Source organism: Piliocolobus tephrosceles, chromosome 19 (genome assembly GCF_002776525.5).
Source record: "Piliocolobus tephrosceles isolate RC106 chromosome 19, ASM277652v3, whole genome shotgun sequence".
NCBI classification, from domain to species: domain Eukaryota; kingdom Metazoa; phylum Chordata; class Mammalia; order Primates; family Cercopithecidae; genus Piliocolobus; species Piliocolobus tephrosceles.
The window spans coordinates 48340814-48357787 of record NC_045452.1 but is presented as its reverse complement, the minus strand read 5'-3'; the positions used below and the strand labels follow the sequence as shown (position 1 = coordinate 48357787).

The 16974-nt window shown below is 35.5% G+C and overlaps 1 protein-coding gene and 1 pseudogene across 1 annotated transcript in view; both read right to left on the bottom strand.

The window, feature by feature from the left end:
• Positions 1-285: 285 nt before the first annotated feature.
• On the bottom strand, positions 286-624 carry LOC111524991 (annotated as a pseudogene).
• A 16221-nt stretch (positions 625-16845) lies between these two features.
• LOC111527137 (keratin-associated protein 21-1-like) overlaps positions 16846-16974 on the bottom strand; it is a 372-nt gene continuing 243 nt past the window's right edge. Inside the window, exon 1 of the mRNA XM_031934608.1 lies at positions 16846-16974. This exon is cut by the window's right edge and continues 243 nt beyond it. Within this exon, the coding sequence (XP_031790468.1) occupies positions 16846-16974 (129 nt within the window).

Below are 16974 nucleotides of genomic sequence, written 5' to 3'. Positions count from 1 at the left end.
TTTATCTATAGATACAGAAAGAAGAGATAACATCAATATATAGGAATCAATCTCTATTAGGGTTCTATAAGCTCTTCTGTTACATATTCGCCACCTCTGTAGGGTTGTAATCATGACTGACTTTCCACCCCTCTGCCAAGTTTGGTGTCTTTTTTTTTTTTTTTTTTTTTTTTAGGTAAAATGTCAGATGCAAAAATGCTGCACTTATTTCTGTTAATACATTGAAAATAGTAGAAGATGCAGATTTTTAATTCTTCATCAGTGCAAGCTGGAACATGACTCCTGCTAATGGGGTCTGTTGAACATACTAACTCCAACTTTGGTGGCCATCAGCAAACTGGCACCTGCAATTAAACCTGCAGGCATGAATTTTCCAGAGTGGTAGAATCTCATTCCCATAATGCCAGCCAAGGTACCAGATGTAGCTAAGAAAACCCAAACGTTCCTTGGATCCTGAGACAGCTGGTAAGCACCCAGGCTGGCTAGGCTGCAGAAGAACAGCCCCGCAGCCAGGGACGGCAGGCTGCCTGCTTTTACATAGCCAGTGATCCCAGGAGAAGCAACCAGCGCTGCCTAGCCAAAGCCAAACCAATGCAGAGGCACTACTGAGCCGGTGTCCTGCATTCTTCTCTTCTCTGTCCATATAGGAGACTACCCTAGGCCTGGTCTCGCGAAGGCCCCGGGCTGTCTACAAGGGCGCGCAAGCCGCGGGGATGACAGCGAGGTGTCACCGGACACGGGGCAGCGGACGCTCTGCGTCCCGGTGGCGGGGTGGGGAGAGCTCCCGTAGTCTTACATTAGCTACATGCATTGTTTCATCCTATTATATTATTCATTTTTTAAATGATGATGGTGGACACCATTATCTTATTACTCATTTGTGGGAATTTTTAGGATTTCAACCATAAACTTGATGCTAAAATTCATCTTGTAAAAGATAAACATTCCTCACAAATTTTACTAATCACTTTTTTTTTTTTTTTTTTTTTTTTACAGTGAATGGATGCTGAATTTGATTTAAAAGGAACGGAAATCATAACAAACAGTCTCTCAGACCACAGTGTAATCAAATTAGAACTCAGGATTAAGAAACTCACTCAAAACCACACAACTACATGGAAACTGAACAACATGCTCCTGAATGACTGCTGGGTAAATAACGAAATTAAGGCAGAAATAAATAAGTTCTTTGAAACTAATGAGAACAAAGACACAATGTACCAGAATCTCTGGGATACAGCTAAAGCAGTGTTTATAGGAAAATTATTAGTACTAAATGCCCACAGAAGAAAATGGGAAAGATCTAAAATTGACACCCTAACATCACAATTAAAAGAACTAGAGAAACAAGATCAAACAAATTCAAAAGCTAGCTGAAGACAAGAAATAACTAAAATCAGAGCAGAACTGAAGAAGATAGAGACACAAAAAAAATTCAAAAAAATCAATGAATCCAGGAGGTAGTTTTTTGAAAAGATGAACCAAATAGATAGCACACTAGCCAGACTGATAAAGAAGAAAACAGACAAGAATCAAATAGACACAATAAAAAATGATAAAGGGGATATCACCACTGATCCCACAGAAAGACAAACCACCACCAGAGAATACTATAAACATCTCTACACAAAAAAAACTAGAAAGTGTAGAAGAAATGGATAAATTCCTGGACACACATACCCTCCCAAGATTAAACCAGGAAGAAGTCAAATCCCTGAATAGATCAATAACAAGTTCTGAAATTGAGGCAGTAATTAATAGCCTACTAATGAAAAAGAAGCCCAGAACCAGACGGATTAACAGCTGAATTCTGCCAGAGGTACAGAGAGGACCTGGTACCATTTCTCCTAAAATTAATCCAAACTAAAGAAAAAGAGGGCCTCCTCCCTAACTCATTTATGAGGCCAGCATTATCCTGATACCAAAACCTGGCAGAGACACAGAAGAAGAAAACTTCAGGCCAACATCCTTCATGAAGATTGATGCAAAAATCCTCAGTAAAATACTGGCAAACCAAATCCAGCAACACATCAAAAACTTATCCCCCACGATCAAGTCAGCTTCATCCCTCAGATACAAGGCTGGTTCAACATATGCAAATCAATAAATGTAATCCTTTACATAAACAGAATGGATGACAAAAACCACATAATTATCTCAATAGATACAGAAAAGGCCTTGGATAAAATTCAACACCCTTCATGCTAAAAACACTCAATAAACTAGGTATTGATGGAAAGTATCTCAAAATCATAAGAGCTATTTATGACAAACCAGCAGCCAATATGATACTGAATGGGCAAAAGCTGGAAGCATTCCCTTTGAAAACTGGCAAAAGACAAAAATGCCCTCTCTCACCACTCCTATCCAACATAGTGTTGGAAGTTCTGCCCAGGACAATCAGGCGAGAGAAAAAAATAAAGGGTATTCAAATAGAAAGAGAGGAAGTCAAATTTTTCTGTTTGCAGATAACATGATTATATCTTTGGAAAACTCCATCGTCTCAATCCAAAAACTCCTTAAGCTGATAAGCAACTTCAGCAAAGTCTCAGGATACAAAAATCAACGTACAAAAATAAATGTGCAAAAATCACAAGCATTTCTATACACCAATAATAGAGAGCCAAATCATACTAAACTCCCATTCACAATTGCTACAAAGAGAATAAAATACCTGTGAATACAACTTAAAAGGGATGTGAAGGACCTCTTCAAAGAGAACTACAAACCACTGATCAAGGAAATCAGAGAGGACACAAACAAACGGAAAAACATTCCATGCTCATGGACAGGAAGAATCAATATCATGAAAATGGCCATACTGCCCAAAGTAATTTATAGATCCAATGCTACCCTCATCAGGCTACCACTGACTTTCTTCACAGAATTAGAAAAAACTACTTTAAATTTCATATGGAACCAAAAAAGAGCCCATATAGCCAGGACAATCCTCAACAAAAAGAACAAAGTTGGAGGCATCACACTACCTGACTTCAAGCTACACTACAAGGCTACAGTAAACAACAGCATAGTAGTGGTATCAAAACAGATATACAGACCAATGGAACAGAACAGAGGCCTCAGAAATGATGCCACACATTTACAACCATCTGATCTTCGACAAACCTGACAAAAACAAGCAATGGGGAAAGAATTCCCTATTCAATAAATGGTGTTAGGAAAACAGACTAGCCATACGCAGAAAACTGAAACTGGACCACTTCCTTGCACCTTACACAAAAATTAACTCAAGATGGATTAAAGACTTAAACATAAGACCTAAAACCATAGAAACCCCAGAAAAAAAACTAGGCAATACCATTCAGGTCCTAGGCATGGGCAAAGACTTCATGGCTAAAACATCAAAAGCAATGGCAACAAAAACCAAAATTGACAAATGGGATCTAATTAAATTAAAGAGCTTCTGCATAGCAAAAGAAACTATCATCAGAGTGAACAGGCATCCTGCAGAATGGGAGAAAGTTTTTTCAATCCATCTGACAACAGGCTAATATCCAGAATATACAAGGAGCTTAAACAAATTTACAAGAAAAAAAAAAAAAAAACATGAAAAAGTGAGTGAAGCATATAAAAAGACACTTTTCAAAAGAAGACATTTATGCTGCCAACAAACATATGAAAAACAGCTCATCATCACTGGTCATTAGAGAAATGCAAATCAAAACCACAGTGAGATACCACCTCATGCCAGTTAGAACAGTGATCATTAAAAAATCAGGAAACAGCAGATGCTGGAGAGAATGTGGGGAAATAGGAATGCTTTTACACTGTTGGTGGGAGTGTAGATTAGTTCAACCATTGTGGAAGATAGTGTGGTGATTCCTCAAGGATCTAGAACTAGAAATACCATTTGATCCAGCAATCCCATTACTGGGTATATACCCAAATGATTATAAATAATTCTACTATAAAGACACATGCACAAGTATGTGTATTGCAGCACTGTTCAAAATAGCAAAGACTTGAAACCAACCCAAATGCCCATCAATGATAGACTGGATAAAGAAAATGTGTCACATATACACCATGGAATACTATGCAGCCATAAAAAATAATGAGTTCATGTCCTTTTCAGGGACATGGATGAAGTCAAAAACCATCATTCTCAGCAAACTAACACAGTACAGAAAACCACACACCACATGTTCTCACTCATAAGAGGGAGTTGAACAATGAGAACACATGGACACAGGGAGAGAACGTCACACACCAGGGCCTGTCGGGGCTGGGGGGCTAGGGGAGGGATAGCATTAGGAGAAATTTTACATGTATATTGTACATGACGGGTAAATGGGTGCAGCTAACGACCATGGCACATGTATACCTACGCAATAGACATTCACATTCTGCACATGTATCCCAGAAATTAAAGTATAAAAAAAATTAGTTTTAACTAACATCCAAAATTAATTAAAAGTTTATCAATTAAAAAATGTCTTTGCAACATGAATGAATAATTTTCCTCTCTCCTTTAAAGTAATCGTGTGAATTCACAACATGCACTCTCCCAGCAATTTTAGAGTGAGCACTACTTAGGGAAGGGTCTTTTGAAATATAATTGTAACTATATATACAATACAGCTGTTTTCTATAATAGTTTACATTTTTGTCTATATTATCAAAGTGAAAGTATCATTTTTGTGCTCAGTTTCACAAGTTTGGAAGCCTTCCTACCTTTTCCTGTGATCTATAGATTACTCAAACTCTTCAGAATTGTCTCTTCCTTGAAGACTTTGAAGCTATCTGGATAGTTTTTAGGGGTAGGTGTTGAACAATTTCCTCAAGAATTTCATAGATATTAAACTACATATATTTCCTATCTATTTTAGCAACATTCAGCAATTTAGGTCTTCCTAGAGAAAATACATTTTTCCAGATTTTAACATTTTTAACATAAATCAGTAGAAAGTATTACCCAATAACTTTGACTTCCCTGTCAGCTGGCTTTGTCTTCTTACCTATCTCTAATTTGTGTGCTTGGCTTTTTTTTTCCTTCTTTGAAAAGCCACTTAGATATTTATCACCAAGGTACAAAAAGCTCTCGGATTTATTATAGTTTATACAGCTTTTCAGTTTTCTATTCATTAATTTTAGCTTAAATTATTATTTTCTCCTGCTTTCTTATGTTCATTTTTTCTTTTGTAAATTTTCAAATTCAATAGCTTTTTTGTTCCATTTTTATTCTTATATAGCAAGAATGTAATAAAGGTGCTTAATTCTATAACTTTCCTGTGAATACAGCTTTGGCAATATACCAGAGGTTGTTATATGCAGTCTTCTCGCTTATTAAATTTTAATTTATTTTCTTCTTTGACTACAAAATTGTTTCTTTTCACATTTTTTAATATTATTTTTCTTCTGTTATTTATTTCTAACTTTCTAATATTGTTCCCAATGTCTGTAACCTACACTAATTCTATCTTTTGGAATATATTCATGTTCAATTAAAAAAAACTTCCAAATGCTTAAAGGATTTTCTGTAGTGGATAGAGTTTATTACATATTCTTGAAATCTTTTTAATTTCCCATTCATTTATCTGTGTTCAATATAATCTTTCAAGGACTAAAGGAGGCAATTAGTTTCACACTGACTTTCTGCCAATATCTCTAGATACAATATTTACTTTGGTTTTGACTTCATAGGTTTCAATACTATGTCACTTGTTGAGTTACATTTCAGTAAAATATAAACCTCCTTTGTAATTGCTTAAACATGTCACATTTATTTAAAGTTTCATATTAAAATTGTAAGCATTTTTATATTTGTTCCATTTGATGACTAATCTTCACCTTTAATTTTTAACTTCTGAGTTTTACATGTGTGTCTCATAGAAATTATGTAATAGTATTTGTAGTTTGCTTTTGTATTTACTCAATTTATGTATTTATTTGAAAAGCTAAGTTTGTTATGTATATTTGTATCTTACTTCTGTCTCTGAATATAACATTTTGTTTTACATCCTTCTTTTTGGTGTCCTTTATTTTCTCTATTTTGTTTTATAGTCTGTGTTTCTTCTATTTCCAACATCCCCAAATTACCTTTATTTTTATTGTTATATTCACCGAACATTTTCCTAGTTTTCTAATCATTTTTACTCTTAGCACTTAATTTATTTATTTAGGTTTTAGACATATGTTAATTATCTATACTAAACTGTATGTTTAAATGGTTTTAATATTCAACATTACCCCTTGGAACCAAAGCTCTCCTATTTATCAATTATTTGTTTTATTCAACCTTTAGTTGAGTAATGTATATCTTCAAGTAGTTTGGGGATTTTATAAATTGCTTTACCTTGCTTTGTTTTTCCATTTCCAAGTTACATTAGTAATCCTTCCTGGAGGTTTGCATATTTGAAAATAATTTAATGTTATCTCAATCTATTAACAATATTGGGGTAAGGTTAAAATTCTTGATGTAGCAACTCTTTTCCTCAAGATATTGTAGTTGATATTCTATTTCCTTCTGATTTCCTAGCTATGGAAGAAAAGGACAGAATTGTTAGTGTTCTCTTTAGGTGACTCTCCCTAGTCCCATGTAGGTTTCGGTTTATTCATGAAGTTCAATAATCCCAGTAAGATATGCTTTGTTGTTTCTACTTTTCATTTATCTTGATGAACTTTGACAACTCTTGTTATCAATATATTTAATTTTTTCAACTTAGTAAAATTTTCATCTACTGTACCATTGAATGTTTTCCTTTCTTTTTTTTTTTTTCAATTGTTTTCATTGAAAATACCAGTTATGCTTATTTTGGAGTGCCATCATCTTCTGGACAACATCTAATTGGATGCTATCATCTTCTGGTCACTTTGTTCACCATGACTATTTATTGGATTCAATATTATATTTTTCATGTCTATCTTCTATCACTGATGCATTTTTATTCATATTATTTTCTTTCTTTCTTCACTTTAAGAGTTTTACTGATATTATCTCTTCCCTCACTTTCTTTTCTAATTCTACAAATACCTTCTCTTTTTTTTATTATTAATATTATAGTTTCCAATTCTGTGAAGAAAGTCATTGGTAGCTTAATGGGGATGGCATTGAATCTATAAATTACCTTGGGCAGTATGGTCATTTTCACAATATTGATTCTTCCTATCCATGAGCATGGTATGTTCTTCCATTTGTTTGTGTCCTCTTTTATTTCACTGAGCAGTGGTTTGTAGTTCTCCTTGAAGAGATCCTTTGCATCCCTTGTAAGTCGGATTCCTAGGTATTTTATTCTCTTTGAAGCTATTGTGAATGGGAGTTCATTCATGATTGGCTCTCTGTCTGTTACTGGTATATAAGAATGCTTGTGATTTTTGCACATTAATTTTATATCCTGAGACTTTGCTGCAGTTGCTTATCAGCTTAAGGAGATTTTCGATAGACATGGGCAAGGACTTCATGTCTAAAACACCAAAAGCAATGGCAACAAAAGCCAAAATTGACAAATGGGATCTAACTAAACTAAAGAGCTTCTGCACAGCAAAAGAAACTACCATCAGAGTGAACAGGCAACCTACAGAATGGGAGAAAATTTTTGCAATCTACTCATCTGACAAAGGGCTAATATCCAGAACCTATAAAGAACTCAATCAAATTTACAAGAAAAAAACAAATAACCCCATCAAAAAGTGGGCAAAGGATATGAACAGACACTTCTCAAAAGAAGACATTCATACAGCCAACAGACAAATGAAAAAATGCTCATCATCACTCGCCATAAGAAAAATGCAAATCAAAACCACCATGAGATACCATCTCACACCAGTTAGAACGGCAATCATTAAAAAGTCAGGAAACAACAGGTGCTGGAGAGGATGTGGAGAAATAGGAACACTTTTACACCGTTGGTGGGACTGTAAACTAGTTCAACCATTGTGGAAAACAGAGTGACGATTCCTCAAGGACCTAGAACTAGAAATACCATTTGACCCAGCCATCCCATTACTGGGTATATGCCCAAAGGATTATAAGTCATGCTGCTATAAAGACACATGCACACATATGTTTAATGCGGCACTATTCACAATAGCAAAGACTTGGAATCAACCCAAATGTCCATTATTCTGAGGGCAAATACTTCAAATCATGTTATTGCTACTGCAGTCTCTCTTCATCACCGCACCAAAGCCATTATTTCTTATCACAAAAGCTGCCAGTATAAAAATCAAAGCAAAACAAATAGCAAAACATACTCTGTCTCCTGCTGTAAAATGCACTGTGAGTGCAAATGTGCGTCCACTTTTAAGAGTCAAGAACTAAGCAGAAATTTTGAAATGTTTGAGAATGGATGCGTAATTTTACCTAAAACCAAATAAGCAATACTGTAGTTGATTAGCTTATAAAAGGTAACCTATTACTGACTTACAACCAATAAATGATTATGTTATAAAAGGTAATCATTCATTGGATTATAACAAATAAATGTTCTAAGATATACAAAAAGCAGACTTCCTATCACAAAGGTAACTTTATTAGAAATCTCATTCTAAGCTCCTATTCTTCGAATATTATCATGATCACAACAATGAGAATCAACAAATACAAGTGGTTTTTTTCTGAATGTCTGTTTTTATAATATCTTCCAAAAATAAAGTATAAATTCTCAAAACTGAAATCTCTTTACTGATATACAAGTACTTAGCAGTAAAATGTTTGAAAGTGACTCTCAAACTTATATTGTGAGGAAGAGTATTTACATACAAGGACAAAGAAGGAAACTATATATAAGAAGATGAAGTCAAATATATAGAATGTGTTGGAAGATTCATTCTATATATTTATATTGTGAGGAAGAGTATTTACATACAAGGACAAAGAAGGAAACTATATATAAGAAGATGAAGTCAAATATATAGAATGTGTTGGAATTCACAATCTGGGATGAAAATAAAGGGCACCTTAGATCACTAGATAGTCTATAACCAAAGAAACTAGAACTGTATGGACGGCCAGAGAAGACTCCTTCCCCACAGACTCAACAGGAGCCAGAGGCACCACTTTCACCAGCACTGCCCAAGCACGCTGGTTAGTTTCCACACCTCCCTGCCAGCAACAACTGTAAAAACTGTTACCTGTCTGATGATAAATAAAATTAAAACAGTACGGTTTATTTTATTTTGAATTTTCCTAACCACGAGTGGATCTGAATATCTTAATATGTTTGGTCTATTGTACTTCTCTTACATAGAATGTCAACTTATAATCATCTACCTATTTTTCTATTGAGTTATATAACTTTCTATATACTAAGACATTAACATTTCTCTATTATGCCCATTGACCTATGTTTTCATTCATAGCTGCTAGGTTTATGTTCATGATAGAGGTCTCCACTGTGTGTGTGTATATGTACGTGTGTGTGTATAATGTGTGTGCATTTGTGTCTGTGCATGTTGTGTGTGGATGTGGATGTGTACTCCCTCGGTTTTCCTTTTTTGCAGAGGCCTTTTTTTATTTTCATTTTGCTTTGTCTATCTTTTCACTTCACTTTTTATATTTAAACTGTTCATCTTTCTGCAATATTTTTTACAGATAGTTTAACTGAAGATCCACTTTTATTGTTTTCTAGATGGAAGGTCAGTTGTATTGGCACTATTTCTCAAATAATTATTTTTCACCATGTTGTATTGTACTATAAAGTTTACCTTCTATTCTCAAAAGTACTCAGATGTATTTCTAAAATATTGTTTATATTCATTTTTATTTTTCTATTCTTAAACCAAAACAATATTCTTATTTCTCATGAGAGTCCTTGAGTCCTGATAATGTATTTTATGTACATTTTGAATAATTTTATTGAATAAAGAATCCAGTAGATGTCTTAATTTACATATCAATTTAGAAGATTTAAATTTTATGATAGATCTTTCCAGTCAAGATGAAATCTGCATTTCCATTTCTTCAGCTCTTTTTTTTCTTTCATAAGATATTCTATTATAGTACTGTGCAAATTGAGTAAGTCTTTGAAACTTTCTTTTTAGCTTTTCCTGAGCATTGTGTAGTTATAGCACATTATCAAAATCATCTCTATTTCTAAATGTAGGTAAGCAGAAAATCTTTTTTTTTTTTTTTTTCTTTTTTTTTTTTTTTTTTTTTTTTAAGACGGAGTCTTGCTCTGCCGCCCGGGCTGGAGTGCAGTGGCCAGATCTCAGCTCACTGCAAGCTCCGCCTCCCGGGTTTCCGCCATTCTCCTGCCTCAGCCTCCCGAGTAGCTGGGACTACAGGCGCCTGCCACCTCGCCCGGCTAGTTTATTTGTATTTTTAGTAGAGACGGGGTTTCACCGTGTTAGCCAGGATGGTCTCGAACTCCTGACCTCGTGATCCACCCGCATTTTTCTGGTGCTCATACATCTTACAGATTTTCTGATTAATTTTAGTATTTTTGTTTTACTTTAGTAGCTCAAGTTTTCTTTGCACATAAAGATATAACCATCAAAAAGATTATTTCTTTTTTCCAATTTTTTTCCTGTTATTTTATTTTCTTCTCTCTTTGCACTTGATAATGATGTTGGCAGCTGCTAACCCTGTCTGCTTCTTAATAATAACTAAAATTGCTTTATTATTTGGCTGAAGTAGATAAAAACAGGCTGCTTTTGCTATTTGGTTAAAATCCTTTATTATATTTAAACAGTTTTCTTCTATTGTATTTTATTTCAAATATTTCAAGGTAAGAATTATTTAACTCTATCAAACACTTTTTCTCACCGAAATATGCAATCTGAGCCATAGTTGAAGCTTACATGTCACTTACAACGTTCAGAATTTTGAAAAAGGATGGCACATACCAATTTTCAGAAAACAGCTACTGCTCTTATGAAGATTTTCACTTTAATCAAGGATATCTGAGTTTTGTTTGCCACATAATATTAATCTTAGAAAAATGTGTGCATTTCTGCAGTAGAAATTTACTTATCTCAAAACATGTCCTCAATGACAAATTTTCATGATAAATTTGTAATAGTGTTTCAATGTCTAATTACATTGATTCACATCCCAGTTGCATTTTATATCTCTTGATCTTAGAATAAATTTAACATTCTGATTACTGGTACTGATTCTCCTATCTTCAGAATATCCCAAGTAGTAATTTTCAGACTTATTTTCAAATCCTTGCTTGTCAGCATTTGCCACAATTAGAATATTGCAAGTATTTAAGGAATACTGTTTTGTTTTGTTTTGTTTTTTCTATTTTGGAGCCCTTCTTTCATTTTGGTTACAATTATTTCCCAATGAAAATTCATTTCCCTTGCCTCATGCCAAGATTGCAAAAATTAGTTTTCCTAAATTGGTTGTTCTACTTTCAGGATTTAATGTCTTTCTAGAAAATTTTAATTCAAAACTAAACTTAAATATGTTATGATTTTTCATAGCATTTTTAGTTACTATAAAAACTTTTAGGTTCTTTTTAGCCCCATTAAGTATGGTTACTTCCCCTACAAAATATAGTGACTGAAGTGCTATCCCAGCTTCTCACTATGGATCCCAGGCAACTTTCTACAGCTCGTCTGTAATTAAGTTTCTGATAACTACTAGTCTTTGCATCTTTAAAAACTACACTACATTTCTCACTCTCAGACTAATTTACAATTTTTTTTGGTGGAGGGAGGAATGGAGTTTCGCTTTTTTGCCCAGGCTGGAGTGCAGTGGCGCCATCTCGGCTCACTGCAACCTCCACTTCCCAGGTTCAAGCAATCTTCCTCCTCAGCCTCCCAAGTAGCTGGAATTACAGGCACCCGCCACCATGCCTGGCTAATTTTTGTATTTACAGTAGAGACAGGGTTTCATCATGTTGGTCAGGCTGGTCTCAAACTCCTGACCTCAGGTGATCCACCCGCCTTTGCCTTCCAAAGTGTTGGGATTACAGGCGTGAGCCACCACTCCCAGCCTACAAGTGTTTATAAAGTGGAAAATCTTCTGAAATTAGACAGAGCTGGGTCAGAATCCTAGCTCCACCATTTATAAACTGAACAAACATAAAAAACATTCTTCAACTAATTGAGCATCAACTAAAAATGTGTGTGATAATATGTACCCCAATCATTTGCTCAATTCCTATTAATTGAACATTAATGAAGAAAACAAATACAAATCCTGAGAAAATTATCTTAATGTTAAACTAACTGCAATGTGATGAAAGCATTTGATACACTAAATTATTGCTGAGACCACTGCATCAATTCACTGGACTTACAATCATAACGTATATTCAATTCCACAATTATGGAAAGTGTATATCTACTACTTGAAAACATTCTGTTGGAAAACATTCTATGATTTTAAATGGAAAACAATTGAGATCCTTATTTCAAATTTTGATATAACTGAAAAGATTAGTATCATAGGAAAGAAGGTCATATTGAAGAGTATGACTATTTTGCTTATATTCACAATTTTAGATGTTACATCTGGAGATTTAAGAAAATATAAATGTTAATTATAGAACATCTATCACTAATTACAGGGAATATGTCTTAGAGTCCTGTGCATAAATATATTAATTAGTCTCTTTAAACTCTGATTACTGCTTTCCCTTTGCAGCCTCCCGGAGAGCAAAGAAATTCATTATAATGAAGAGTTCTTACAAAAATTCACATTATGCAAATTGCCTTTGGAAATATTATGAAATGGGAACCTCCCAAAAACTTTGAGAAGATATTTTATCCACATTATATGTAAGAAAACTGAGTTTTAAGGAGCAATTGTGTTATTAAACCAAAGTAACAAAAGGAATAAGTTGCAAAGAAATAAGGCATTCAATACATAATCCTGGCAAATGATCAGCACCTCAACTGTCCTTGAAGAGCCACCAGAATGAGATGACTGTTTCCCAGGGCAACTGAACTATTACCGTATTATATCTCATAATCTCTCAGCATCCCACTGTGAGTAGGTCGCTATATCCCTTCAAGAACTGAAACAGACCATATTCATTATAGCATTAATCCCTGAACACATTTATGAGTTCCTCTGCAACGGCTTTACTGATCTTGTTCCTCTTTTCCCTGCTTTGAGTCGCATCTTCTGTACAGATTCCAGAAATCCAGAAATACTGACTCTAACAGTAGGTAGATGCTTCAAAGCTCACTTTGAACAGGATATACTCCTTCCTAACTCTACAATAGAACCGGGCATAATTTTTTCTGACTTTTTGAGTCACATTATTCTTATTCAGGTTGCCCTGACCCAACCTTCAATTATTTTTTATTACAGAATCACTAAATTACAAAGTAGAAGTGAACAATGTGAATGAATTAATTAAGCCCAAGTTTTGAATGCACATATTTACTCAGACTTTTCTAGTAACTGAAGATGCAAATTCTTCAACAACTTCCGGATAGAAATGTTTACAAGACAGCCTATTCCATTTTCACACTATTCTAACCTTTAAAAAATGTTTCTTTGTTTTTTGCTTTCTTTTTTTTTTTTTCTTCTTTTTTTTTTTTTTTCTGAGACAGGATCTCACTCTATCGCCCAGGCTGGTATGCAGTGGTGCGATCATGGCTCACTGCTTTTAACCTCAACCTCCCAGGCTCAGGTGATCCACCCACCTCAGCCTCCTGAAGAGCTGGGACTACAGGTGTGTGCCACCATGCTAATGAGCAAAAATGCTAATCTTTGCATTTTCTTTCATAAACATGAGGTTTTGCAGAAAAAACAATTTGTCTTGTAAAATTTATTTGTCTTTAGATTCTACCCAGTGAATCTTGTGGTCTTCAGTGGAAACACAAAGCAAAATAAACCTAATTTTCTGTCTCACACACACAAGAAGTCTTCAAAAAATGCCAAACAACGTAAATGTAAAACAAGCATGAAACAGACTACAGAGATAAACTCACGTACATGTAATAACACAGAATAGAGGTGGCACCAACAACCAATGACAAAGGGTTTAATAGGTGGTGTTAGAGAAGCTGGCTCAATGCAGTGAAAAGGGAAATGAGAGCACCACATATAAAGGTAGGCTCCAGCTGGATTAATGATCTAAGTGTGAAGTGTAACACTTCAAAAATAATAAAAGAAAATATAGCATATCTTTGACATAAAAATAAGGTAGATTTTCTCAAAAAATAAATCACAGATTTAAAATGTTTGTTCAATTATGCACAATATGAGAAAAAAAAATGACAGTTTTGGAGATATTTGCAGTGTCTAAAAATGACAAGGAAATTTATCGAGAACATACAGTGAACTCCTACAAATCAATAAGAGAAAGACAGAAACCTCAATGGAAAAAATGGGCAAAGGATATGGAAGAGAAACCACAAAGGTTAACACATATTGGAAGAAATGACAATGTTCAAACCCGTTAGTAATCAGAGATATGCAAATTAAAACAGCAAGATAACATTTTACTCCTCAAAAAAATATTAAAAGGTGATATAAAACAATGTTGGCACATGCTTGAGGACCTATAAGCTGCAATTTGGCAGTTTGGACTGGTGCAGACATCCTGGAGACTAACCTGATGATACTTACTAAAATAAAATATAAACACATCATTTGTCTCAGCAATTCACATTTTGGATTGATTCTCATAGAAGCCCATGGAAGACATGTTCATTGCACCAATGCTGTGCTGAAGAGTCTGGGTGTGACTAAGTGTGCATCACTGAGATACTGAGTGGACAAAATCTTGTGTATTAACCACATGGAGTACTAACCAAAAATTAAAAATAATAGTTGAAATCTACACATAATAGCATAAATGGGCCTTTCAACACAAAGAGTGCTGAGAGAGAAAAGGTCTTCAGAGGACATAAAATAACACCATTTACATAGATTTAAAATATTTAATAAAATGACCAACTTTCTTGGGACTTTGAAAACATGAATAGGGATAGTTGCATATAAGGTAAATTACAATATGGCTATAAATGAGAGATGAAGGTGGAAACCAAAAATAAATAGAAAAGAATAAATAAATTATTATGTTAGCAAAATATTAAAACACAGAAAGACCCATGTGTGGGCAAACAATAACATTACATGAATAGGGGAGTATATTAAACTTCTACATTTCGGCCGGGCGCGGTGGCTCAAGCCTGTAATCCCAGCACTTTGGGAGGCCAAGATGGGCGGATCACGAGGTCAGGAGATCGAGACCATCCTGGCTAACACGGTGAAACCCCGTCTCTACTAAAAATACAAAAACTAGCCGGGCGAGGTGGCGGGCGCCTGTAGTCCCAGCTACTCGGGAGGCTGAGGCAGGAGAATGGCGTAAACCCGGGAGGCGGAGCTTGCAGTGAGCTGAGATCCGGCCACTGCACTCCAGCCTGGGCGACAGAGTGAGACTCCGTCTCAAAAAAAAAAAAAAAAAAAAAAAAAAACCTCTACATTTCAAGAAAAAATTTAGTGAAGACATCAGTTGTGCACCTGCCCAACTAAAGTTGATGTAAGGACATATATTAATTTACCTAAGATTGTGCTTGCTCAGCCTTTTGTCCTTTCCTCTTGATCCCCAAGACTTATAAAATTTGGGCACACATTCCTGGCTGACTAGCACAACCACAGTCCACAACTTCCTTTTTATTACCCATCTTCAGCTAAGAGTGGGCGCAGAACACATGTGTCCAAACAGGGCAGTCAAAAGTCTTCCAGGAAGAGTTTACCTTCCCCTCAACAAAGGACAAGGGTTTTAAAGACCTGATGTCCGCCGTTTATCCTTACTTGTGCAGGATATTGGTCATACACAGCAACCACTTTGAAACCATGAGTATGAAAGGCACACAGCAGGAGTGAGGAGTGGGAAAGTAAAAGGGTCCTGATGTTTTTGGACTTCCTCGAGCATTTGTGGTAGTCTTATCTGCTCGGTACAATATTTCTTGTTTTACATATTTCAAAAGCTATTAACATTAGATTAATATTGTTGCCTCTTAATTCCCATGACTTAACCCCAGGACAGCCAGTCATTTCAGGACTAGTGCATTAACCTCATGAATAGATTCCTTTTCTCACTAATATCCTTTTTTGAAACCTTTGATCATGCATATAAAATACAGATATCACAGTGTGATATCTGTGCTTATGTTGAGATATGAATGTAAAGAATTAACATACAAGGAATTTAGAAAAAATGTAAAAGAGCCAGTATTTTGATTCAACCAATAAAACATTGTCTTATTTTAAGTTGCCATCACCCATCTTGTGATGAAGCCACAAACCCTGAAATTAATGCTGATTCTGACCTAAGAGACGAGTTTTCCTACTGAATACAGCTTTTTATTAAGGAACTTCCATTTTTATTCCCTGTTAGCATGCACCGATTATGTGGTCCTCCTGTGCGTTTGCAGAAAGCCACAATACAAGGACAGAGAAGATGATGTAAAAATTTACAATGGAAAATTAATCAGAATAAAATTTTCTGTCTTCAGTGATGTGATGGAACTACTCAGTCTCCATCCACTACAAACAGCTTCTTGTATGTTCATTCAAATAGTTAGTGGACCATAGTCAATCTTTACTTCGATGTGAAGATGATGGGTAGGGGAGATTTCAGCTGGACTTGATCTTGGAGAGGTCATCATAAAGGCAAGGGTGATCTGTGGTGATGATTAGCAGCAAGACGAATAGCATCTTCTGTAGCAAAATGGTTGACAGCCCCAGCAGCCACAGCTGTATCTACAGCCATAGGGAGAGCCAAATCCATATCCAGAGCCATATCCACAGCCAGAGCCATATCCACAACCATAGGCACAGCCAGAGCCATATCCACAGCCACAGCCAGAACCAGGGCCATATTCACAGTCACATCCACAGCCAGGGCCATATCCACAATCATGGCCACAGCCAGAGCCATATCCACAGCAATAGCCAGAGCCAGAGCCCTATTCACAGCCACATCCACAGCCATAGCCACAGCCAGTTCCATATCCACAGCTGTGTTGACAACCGGAGCCATATCCACAGCCAGAGCCATATCCACAACCATAGCCACAGCCAGAGCCATATCCACA